The 11,290-nt window shown below is 39.6% G+C and overlaps 1 protein-coding gene across 2 annotated transcripts; it reads left to right on the forward strand.

Moving 5' to 3' along the window:
- Positions 1-2,170: 2,170 nt before the first annotated feature.
- On the forward strand, positions 2,171-6,657 carry LOC125220109 (transcription factor MYB56-like). 2 transcript variants are annotated; one of them, XM_048122244.2, is made up of 5 exons: positions 2,171-2,491; positions 2,929-3,158; positions 4,059-5,497; positions 5,633-5,841; positions 5,940-6,657. In XM_048122244.2, the coding sequence occupies exons 4-5, from the start codon at positions 5,682-5,684 to the stop codon at positions 6,494-6,496; spliced, it is 717 nt and encodes a 238-aa protein (XP_047978201.1). In that variant the 5' UTR covers positions 2,171-2,491; positions 2,929-3,158; positions 4,059-5,497; positions 5,633-5,681; the 3' UTR covers positions 6,497-6,657. The 2 variants fall into 2 exon arrangements, with proteins under 2 accessions (XP_047978201.1, XP_088914009.1); XM_089057883.1 differs by having other exon boundaries at positions 4,059-5,841.
- The last annotated feature ends 4,633 nt before the right edge of the window (positions 6,658-11,290 follow it).

Genomic DNA, 11,290 nt, shown 5'->3' on the forward strand with positions numbered 1-11,290 from the left:
GAAATCAGCAGAAGGCTGGCTGGATGGAACAAAAGGGTTGCACGTCTGTTATATTGGTGGGGGTTGTTGGTTGGCGTGCAGAGTATTTTCAGCACGCAGAATAAGTGTGTTGTGAACGATGGTTAAATTACCAAAACGTTTCAAGAGCTCGTGAACACACTTGTCCAACGATAAAGAGGGGCAACTCTGAATGGGAGATTGCTTCTATGGCGAGCATGCCAACGTCAACACGGTTGGTTGGTAGGTTCTTTGTCATGAGAAAGTATTGGTCGGCCCGCGCAAGCCAACTGAGAGCATCGGATCCATCAAACTTTGGAAACGTCATCAACGGTGACCCACGACAAGCTCAAAACTCCAACATGAAATCTTCAAACTATGAATTCAAAGCCTCAAGTTGATTCGTCCTCTTTTGGAACGACGACTTCATCTCCGATATAGCCTTCTCCAATCCAACAATCCGCGCAAGTGTGACATCTGTCCGAGAATCGACCATCATTCACCGCTTCAAATTAATACGCAGTGGATGACAAACCATCAAATGAGTTTGATAATATGGATGTATAAGAAACACACTAAACCATGAAAATTAATTCTAAAATTTGAAAATAAATATGAAATTAAAATTGATACAGAGAAGAAGGGGACGAACCCTAACCAAGAAAGGAACAGTAACCTATCCTCATGGCACTTGCCAAAATAAACTAGTTGATCTATTGGATACCTCTTCAATTGTTTGAGAAGTACTCTATCTGTCCTAAAAGATACTCCTAATCATACTTATAATTAACACATATTTTAATATGCAATTAGTAAAGTAAGTGAAACATGAGAAATAATGAAAGAGAGATGGAAAAAGTAGGGGAAGGAGTTTTAGTCAATTGTAAAGTTTATATTATAAATGATGTGTATGATTATTATTTGCTGTAAATTTTTATATTTTTGGAAGTAACAGAAAATGATAAAACTAGTCTATTTTTTTAAGGAGAGATAGAGTATTATAGTGACATAGAAGACTCCTAATCATACTTGAAAAATAAAACAAAATCTACTAATCTAAATCAAAGTAAGAGAGAAGGAATTTATGTAGTTTATGCAATTTTGTTTTGTGTGTTAGGTCCCTTCCTTGAGTAGTACTCTCTCCGTCCACAAAAAATAGAGCACATTCATTTATGGAAAGTTTTCAACAAATAATAACCCTACACATCATTCTACTAACACTGCTTGTCACTTACTTTTTCTCATTCTCTCTTACTTTTTCACTTCTCTTACTTTACCAATTCTACATTAAAACTCGTGTCATACACAAATTGCTCTATTTTTTGTGGGTGGAGGGAGTATATGATTTTATGTAGTTTTATTTTGTATGTTGAGTGAAGAGAATAAAGTAGAGAGGAAGAATAAAGTTGTACACTCTCCGTCCCACTTTAGGAGTCTCAGTTTTATAGAAAATGATAATAAATAATTAAAGTAAAGAAATGATAAAGTAAGAGAGAAAATAATGTTGAGAAGACTCTTTATTACATTATTTTCTTTCTTACTTTATCATTTCTCTACTTTAACTATTTATTACCATGTCCACAAAAAATAGGGCACATTTACCACTTTTGGCCGTCCACAAAAAATTGAGCACATTCATTTATGAAAAGTTTTCAACAAAATAGTAACCCTACACACATCATTTTATTTACCACTTTTGACATTAGATTTAAAACTTCTCTCTTAGACTAATTCTACATTCAAACCAGTGCTATACATCAATTGTCTTATTTTTTATGGACGGTGGGAATATCATTTTTATAAAATTTCCTTCTTCTCTTTTACTTTACCAATTCTACATTTAAATCCGTGCTATACATCAATTGCCTTATTTTTTATGGATGGAGGGAATATCATTTTTATAAAATAGGTGCAGAAAAGTGAGTGAGACTCCTATCCTAAAGTAAAACGAATAGTGTAATAAAAGAGTTTTTAATTTAACTGATGAATGGTGAGGAAAACTAAAAAAAAGAGTAAATAATTCATCTTTATCTGGAATACTAAATCTAAGTACCAAATCTAACTACTGTTCACCCATAAATTTTACACTTTTTTATTAAAATTTTGAAATATATATTTAAAGTATAAATAGTTGAAAATTTAAATTCATACTCGCACAAAATGTAGCCCTCTCTCCGTCGCCACCGTCTCTCCGGCATCTCTCAGCTATCGACTCCACCTTCCCCTACTATATTATATTCCATCTTCTTCCATTTCTATCCCTCTGCTTTATCATACATTCAACTTTGATTTCAAAGTTTGGAGCTCTTAACACCCAAATTCATTTTCGATTAACCGTCTAATCGATTCAGTAATCTGTTTAATTGGGCTAATCTTATCCGCCGATTGTTTTCAGCACTTGCATTTCTGATCGTCCTTGGTTATGAGGTCGGGCAATCTTTGGATCCAGATGGTGATTTTGTTGTCACTGCATTTGATGCTAATTATTGTCCGGGTCTGTATTGCTCATTTTTTTTTCTTATATGTTTGCATTTCTTGTGTTTTGAATTGTCCATATTTGTATACAACTTGGACACAACTTCTGATTTGGATGAACTGACTTAAAATGAAAAGAAGTGAGTAATAGGAGTACTATTACTTTTATATTTGAAGTTACTTGAGTGATGAGTCTATTCCATTTTGGTGTTGTTCCGTGTTACTTAGCCATTCAACACCATATGTAGTATCACATGTATTAGTAAACTTGTAAATGCACTCTTTATTGCATTTTTTTCTCATTTCTCATTTCTCATTTGCTAAGAGGTGGATAACTGTTACCCTTTATTCCACTTGCCTCCAAATGTAGTTCTCTCTTACAGTCACATTTACCTCTATGTCTAAATGATCTTAATCTGATGAAAAGGAACCTTACCAGCAATTTTGTATTTTTAGTCAGGAGCGGTGATGTTTCTGATTGAAGGAAGCCTTGGCAATACATTTCACACAGCCACAAGAGATTACAGATTAACCCTTGAGTGTTTGTTAAGTTCACCATACAATTTACAAGTACATTGGCAAGAAAGGGAAAGAACCAAAATGTCCATTTGATTACAACTTTTAAGATTGCACATTTGGCCAATATCCTTTGAAAGATGCCCAGCAACACTCAGCGAAGCAGCAGCGTATACTTCCTTAACCCCTCAGTATATTTTTCTTGGCCTGTGTATAGTATGGTTTAATATTTGAAGTTACATCCAAAAGCAAGTTCCCTCCAAAAGCTTCCACAAACCATGCTCTGTTCCAAACTGTCAATTAAAAATAGTATGGCTTGTGCATTATACTATGCCTTTCAAGTTCAATGTTGGTTTGTTATACCCATGACTATTGACCTTGGCAATCAAATTCTTGATTCTCACATGTGGGGTAGCTTACCTAATTTATAATTATGTGTAAAACCATTCTGAAATGCTGGTTTATGAAGTAATGAGGGAATCTATTCTTTGAATTTAATATTTTTGGCAGTGGGACAACAAAGTGTCACATGTTTGACTACATGCAGCTATAAGATGTTGAAACTTTTAAAATTCTAGTTGGATGTGGCTTGGCAAGTGATCAAGGCATGTTAAATATTAACTGCTAGGGCCTCTATGTTCTAGCAAAGTGGAAAGACAAGTTTAATAGCCAAATGTGTATACAGAATGTATGCATAATTGGATAGAGAATTTTTCAAGTTTAAGATTTCAATTCTTGTATATGCCTCCCTATCCCTTTGTAATACTTAATTTTGTAGGTATACTGACTTCTCTTTAATGTGTGAATATAAACATTTGCAAACCAGGTTGTTAACTGTATCTCTCTGATGACACCCCAGGATTGACAAAATAGAAATATAGATATGTATCTTATTCCTCTTTCTGTGTGATCTGCAAAAATGTATTGATAAGAATGAAATTGACAGGAAAATAAGGGAGTGGCATATACTTCACAAATGAGTGACATGCATCAAGTTTTAGTCCTGACCATTTGCTTATTTGCAGAAGTTCTTTTATTAATGAATTTCAATACGGAAAATGATGTTACAGGTCAAGTATCAAAAGGAATAGCTAAGGTACTTGCGGAGCAATTGATACATTTTCAATCAAATAAGTTCCTTCCAAGAACATGTCGTCTGCAACCTCCAAGTGGTTGAAAGGATGCACAGGGTTGCAGATATTGTTTGCTAATGGGAACACCTGTAAGGTACTGGAAAGTTGGTAGATAAGTTACACCTAATATAAAAAATTAAAAATAAAAATAGAAGTAAAGAAAGAAAAAGTTAAGAAGTTTCAGCTTTAAACTCCAGTTTATGACCATAGCTTGCATCAAATTTCTTCATATGGTTATTTGTTTATGGAGTTTGTTGCTAGTGTATTATCAGGAAACTTAGTAGTAGGATGTTTAGGAACTTGCTCTCAATTTAGTCAATTTAAATGGTAAAGGCATTGAATGATTTAATGCATCACATTGTTTGAGGATTTCTCTTAGAAGATGGTGGCAGTTCTCATTTTACTTTAAATGTCTTGCAACCTAAATTTTCTTCATGCTCGTGTCTATAGATCCATGAGAAGGCTGTAAGGTACTGAAAAGAAAATAAAAAGAAGTTTCAAGCTTTAAAGTCTAGTTTATGACCGTAGCTTGTATCAAAATTCTTCATATAGTTATTTATTTATGGAGTTTGTTGCTAGTGTATTCTCAGAAAACACAACAGTAGAATGTTTAGGCACTTCTCACAAATTATTCAATCTTAAGGCAATGAATGATGTAATATATCACATTGTTTCAGGATTTCTCTTAGAAGATGGTTGCATTTTTCATTTTACTTAAATTTCGTGCAATAATGGATGGCCTAAAATTTCTTCATGCTCCTGTCTATCATTCTGTGAGGAGGCTGTGATAAATGTTGCCTCTTTTTAAAAGTAGGCAGTTTGCATTTACTTGCCAGATTGTGCAGTATTAACTCTCCTGGGTTGTTTAATATATTGTTGCGAAACGGACAAGCAATCCAAGTCTGACCATTTTTTAGCTCTGATTTTTGCTTTTTTTTTTGTTGGTGCAGCAATAAATAACATTTTGAAACTGATATGCACCAACAAGGAGGTTTGCGTGAACAGTGTTTTTAAAAATCTCACAGCTAATGTTCCTTTTATTTCATTGTGTTCAGTTATACCGTGAGATAATAGAATCGAGGGTGCTTCAATGTGTTTATGGTTCACATAGATTTATTCCTTTTAGCGATTTTTGAAATAAATAAAGCTATACAGTATTAAAGTAGCATTAAAGTTTGCAACCAATGCATTTCTTCGCATTATATATCGGAGATGATTCCTTTGGCGCGTCTAGAGATAACATTAGTGAGCGCAAGTACAGAAAGTCAGAAAGTCATTAATTGTCTTGACGCACAGAGTTGAGTCATTTACGATGATAGAATACTCGAGCGTCAGTTACAAGCGTTGACAATGAGACCTGATTCAATGAATAGTAGGTATGTTGTTTAATCTTTATGTAATTCGTCGAAAGTGACAAAATCAGTTTCAGAACTTTACTTCTCTCCAGCTATGAATCGATGCATTTCTCTTACCTTTTTCCCCTATAAATTATGATATGAACTTCACTTCAGACGCCACAGACATAACTAATCATCTTTTAAGAGGCTCTATTTTTCTGCAATGGCAACCTTGAGAACCAGTGGCGGAGCAAGCTTGAGCAAAAAGACTTGCAGAAGATGGCACTGGACACAGGAGGAAGACGACCTCTTAACTTCCCTTGTCCAGATGCATGGACCAGGGAAGTGGGATCAAATTGCAACTCATATCCCAGGGAGGTCAGGTATTATTTCCCTTGTGTGTGAGACTATCAAAGACATTTCTGTATTATGCATGTCAGTCACTTTCAGTTTTCTAATGGTAAATCTGGTTTCTTCATAGGGAAGAGCTGTAGGATACGGTGGCTCAACCAGTTACACCCAGGGGTTGATAAGAAACCGTTCAGCATAGAAGAGAAACAAAGGCTGCTTGTGCTTCACAGAAAATTGGGCAACAAGTGGGCTGTCATCGTCCATTACTTCCCTGGTCGAACAGATAACCAAGTGAAGAACCAGTACCATATACTGGCAGGGACTCGGAAATCTGCTCCTTTCCCTTCCAGAAATGATCCCCATGTCCCTCTGGACAATGAATCTAGAGGTTTGTTTCAAAACCAGTGCATTTCAATGGTTGATTCTGATTTTTCTGATGTCACCAGTCAAGGAACAAACTATCATGGATCGGCTCCCATGGTGAATGTGATGCCTGGCTTGATTAGCAGCTCCTCGTCTGTGTATGGCATGGGTGGATATTTTACCCAGGTTGGGGCGGCCATCCCGAGCGGCCTTGGTCCTCTCCCAAGCTATGGCAATTCCATGACCTCTGATGCAAATTCTGCAGGTGTTGGAGGTTATGAATTCATGGACTTTTTCAGGGTTGGACTTGGGAGTTCAGATTAAAGTGTGGTTGCGTTTGTTGTTTGTTATCTTGTTATGCTTTTCTCACCTTGCTCTCTTATTTCATCTATCCTGGAGCTGATTTTTATCATATGTATGAGTTTGGAGACTCTATTGTTTGGTGATTTTCATTTAGTGGAGACAAGGATTTTTCATGGCAGTTAGTTTGATTTTTTTTATATCCAACTGATAACATTATATTATTGGATCAAAAACTCAAACAAATAATAGAATGCAATTTGGATCGTTATATGTGTGTAATTTGTGATTACCATTAAATTTCTTTTATTTATATCTCCTAGAGCTGTTAAAAATTTTAGCCCAATTCTAGATCATTGGATGAAAGAATGTTGTCTTGCTCAAAATATTGTCAAACCTAAAAAAATGAAAAATAAAGTAGCCTATTCGAAATTTCGAACTGAATAGTTTGATTCTTGATATCCAACTTATAACATTATATTATTGGATCAAAAACACAAACAAATAATACAATGCAATTTGGATTGTTAAATGTGTAATAATTTGTGATTGCCATTAAATTTCTCTTATTTATATCTGCTAGAGCTGTTAAAAATTTCAGCCCAATTCTAGTTCATTCGGTGTCTTGCTCAAAATATTGTCAAACCTTAATATCATAGTTAAGCTAGGGCCTACCATCATTTTTAGAAATGTAAAGAAAGGTTAATAAGTCAATCTCTCTTAGTATAGGTCACGGTTTTTCCAAACTTTAAGTTATACGTATTGCATAATCAACTCATGTGGTTTTTATATTTTAGTTAATTATTTTTATATATTACTGGTTGCTTCTACAGTTTAATTAAATGCATAACTTTATTGTTTTACTTACATATTGCATAATCAATCCCCATAAATATAATCATATATTTTTTATTTTAAAATAAAAGTGACCCATTTTTTATAGTTATATACTACAAAATAAATGCAACATTAAAGATATTAGTCAATTTATATATTTATATTAATATATAATTTGAATTTTTTTATTAGTTATTAACACATGTAAAGAGTCGGATATTTTGGTACCCGATACGTCGGATATGGATACCCGATGAGGGTATTGGGGTACCCAAAAATATATCGGGTCGGGTTTGGGATAGACATTTAGATGATTTTTGGTTTGAGTACCCGGTTTTTTCGGGGGAATACCATTTTAATTTAGCATAGTTGATTAGTTTTTCCTTATTGCCATTTTATACCGAATCAGTGAATCACTATTTTTTTTTGCTTTGGGTTCTTCGATTTAATTAGAGCATCTACAATAGCAATAGGCTAGCCATAGGCTAGCCACAAACTCTTCCTGCCACATCATCATCAGGACAAGGAATCCCTCCTGCCACATCATCAGGACAAGAAACTGGACGAGCAATAGCCTAGTCATAGGCCAACAAAATTATAAAAAACAAATAAATTACAATCACGCAAAAAAAGGAATTAAATTTACCACACAGATATGGGAAAGTGCAATAATTTTATTTAAATTAAAAAAAATTACATAATTACAAAAAAAAAACCCCTCCAGCTTTCACACACGAGCCCCGCCTCACTCCTCGTCGCCGCTACGTGCGCTAGCCGCCATTGCGGCCCGCATACTCTGGAGGAGATAAAAAAGAAGCCCCTTCTTCACAGGGTCAGTTGTCGTCTTCCATTCACCTATGATTTTCCACATGTTCACCTGCGTTTGTAGACGCGCGAGGCGGGAGAGCTCGGCTGGAGGAGAGTCGTTGTTGTTCTCCATTTCGCGATATTGCTCTTGTATAGAAATTCAGACAGAGAGAAAACTCGTTAAAACAAGTGGTGCAAATGAAAATGACGTTCAAATCGCGTATATATAGTGTTTCGAAAAAAAAAAAAAAACACAGCTGGCCGATCGCTAGCCTACAATGGCGGCGAGTCAATCGGCGAGCGCATCGGCCAGCGCTCGCCTATTTTCTCGCCGATTTGGCGCTCGCCGCCTACAATGGTTAGCGGACCGGCCAGCGCCGGGAATCGGCTAGCCGGCCCGCTCGCCGTTGGAATTTTGAATGTAAAATAAATGTAAAATATGTAAAATAAATTACTTTTTGGAATTTTGAATGTGAAAAGAAGATAAAAAAAAAAAAAGAGATTCATGCTTCAGCAAGAAAGATCCTTCTTTCTCAACCCCTAAACCCCTTCAGATTTTCAGCCTCTCTCTCTCTCACACATATATACACAAGTATGAGTGTTATGTAGCATGAAGATGGAGGAGCTGTAAAGTTGCCTTTTCCCCCAACACAACTCCTGTTTATGATTTTTAGGTTTGGCTCTATACCTCTGCAGAAATTTGTAATTCTAATTTTCGTTGCAGCGTGCTTGCCTTGAGTTAGGTCATTTTTATATATAAATCATAGTTGTACCTAAAAATTTATATACATACTCGTATAAGAGCATCCGCAATGGTCGGCTAGCGACCGGCTAGCCGATTCTTCGCGCTGGCCGGTCGGCTAGCCGAACCATTGTAGACGGCGAGCGGTATACCGGCCAGCCGATCGGCGTGGGCTGGCCGATTGGTGGGCGCTCGCCGATGCGCTAGCCGATCGGCTAGCCGCCATTGTGGCGGCCCGATCGGCCAGCGCCTATTTTTGTTTTTTTTTTTTTTTTTTTTTTATAAAAAACCCTATATAAACGCGATTTTCGTTTCATTTTCATTTGCACCACTTGTTTTAACGAGTTTTCTCTCTCTCTAGCTTTCTGTACAAGAGCATCATCGAGCGATGACAACAACGAGTCTAGTCCAGCGACGAGTGGATCTCAGACTCCCATGGTACCTGTGGGATCTGGATGGGGCAGATGGCCCTTGGAATCAGATGATGGGGATGATGGCCGGTGGCCGGGGGGGGGGGGAGGGGCGCAGGGGGGTATGCCGTGGGGGAAGCCGGGCGGCGGGCAGGGGAACGGCGGGCAGTCAGCGCCCGGGTGGGGGGGTATGCCCCAGATGCTGCAGCAGATGATGGGGATGATGGCAGGGCGGGATGCAGGGGGGGATGCAGCACGGTATGCATCCCGGGATGCAGGGGGGGTGCAGGGGTCACCGGGAGGGGACACGGTATATCGGCCCTCGCTTGATTTTTTGACGGCTTCGTCTCACACGTCGACCCCAGTGGAGACGCAGTTCACTGGCGATGACCTTCTGTCATTGCATGATATGGGGATCGATCTCGGGGAAGATGATACTCCCGTTCCAGCAAGGCGGGCCGCGCCGAAGAAGAAGACGAGGGGGAAGGGGAAGGCCAAGGCTGTCGGCGAGTCATCGCAGCCCGCTGTTGACGACACCCCTGGCCGGAGGAAGTGGACGGAGGATGAGTACGCCGGGGTGGCCAGGGGGTGGTTGGAGGTGTGCGACGATCCGATGGTTGCGAACAACTAGCGGATTGTCAACAGGTAGGCGAAGATCAGAGCTGCCTATAGGAGGCACTGCCCGCACGGGAAGGACTTCAGCCCGGAGGAGGTCCGGAAGGGGTGGGAGCTCACCAGGGCCGCGGTGGGCCGTTTTTCGAATTTGTACGCCAACGCCCTCCGTCAGCTCAGGAGTGGGCAGAATGAGGACGACGCCCGGAGGATCGCCGCGAGTCAGTTCCCCTTGCAGGGGAAGTATAAGGAGTTCACCTTCTGGGAGTGCTTCTTGTTGCTGAAGGACTCCGAGAAGTTCCGGGCGGGGTGCGACGCTGGGTGGCCGAAGAAGCAGCGACTGAACTATAGCGGCGACTACAGCGGCAGTAGCGGCGGATCCCACGACATCCCCCCGGATGCTGAGGAGTTTCCATCCCCTCCTTCATTTACTGGTCGCCCCCGCCCGGTTGGACAGAAGCGGGCGCAGCGGGCTGCGAGGGGCGGATCCCCCCTATCGCCCCGCGAGGTCCAGTCCTCCGCCCTCCCACCCGCCCCACTCGAGTACACTCTCCATTCGCGTAACCATACGCGGGATCAGATGTACAAGGTCTTCCAAGAGTGGAAGACCGCCACTGACCCAACGGAGAAGATGTTTCTTCACGAGATGCTCGAGAGCATGCGGGTTGATTTGGAAATCGCGAGGGCACGGCTAGCGAGTTCCGACGTGGGCTCAGATACCGAGGGCGGCGGCGGCAGCGGCGGCGGCGACGGCGATGGCGACGGCGAGGACGACGGCGACGGCGATGAGGAGTAGAGAGTGGCGGGGCTCGTGTGTTGAAGCCCTTATTTTTTAAAAAAAAATCATGTACTTTTTTTTTAAAATCTTTGTACTTTTTTTTAATGGAATGGATTAATTTTCCCGTATATGTGTCGTAAATTTAATTCCGTATTTTAATCGTAATTTTAATTCCGTAAATGTAGTATATTTTGAATTATTTTTATTGCGGCTGGCCTATGGCTGGCCTAAATCTGATGTGGCAGATGGATTTTTTAGTGTTGCTGACGTGGCAGTGGAGAGAATAGCTGGCCTATTGCTAGCCTATTGCTGGCCTAAGCACCATTGCGGATGCTCTAATATACTCCCTCCGTCCGCGAATAGGAGTCCCGTTTTTCCATTTTAGTTCGTCCGCGAATAGGAGTCCCGGTTCACTTTTACCATAAATGGTAATAGGGTCCCACATTCATCTAACTCATTTCACTCACATTTCATTTAAAACTAATATATACAAGTGAGACCCCTATTTCACTAACTTTTTTCTACCAACTTTTCTTAACATTTCTTAAAACCCGTGCTGCCAAGAAATGGGACTCCTAATGGCGGACGGAGGGAGTAACACAGACTCGAATATACAAATCCGTAGACTTTAA

The sequence above is a fragment of the Salvia hispanica genome, chromosome 1 (genome assembly GCF_029641045.1).
Source record: "Salvia hispanica isolate PSC_SH4W2 chromosome 1, Shi_PSC_v1, whole genome shotgun sequence".
Classification (NCBI taxonomy): domain Eukaryota; kingdom Viridiplantae; phylum Streptophyta; class Magnoliopsida; order Lamiales; family Lamiaceae; genus Salvia; species Salvia hispanica.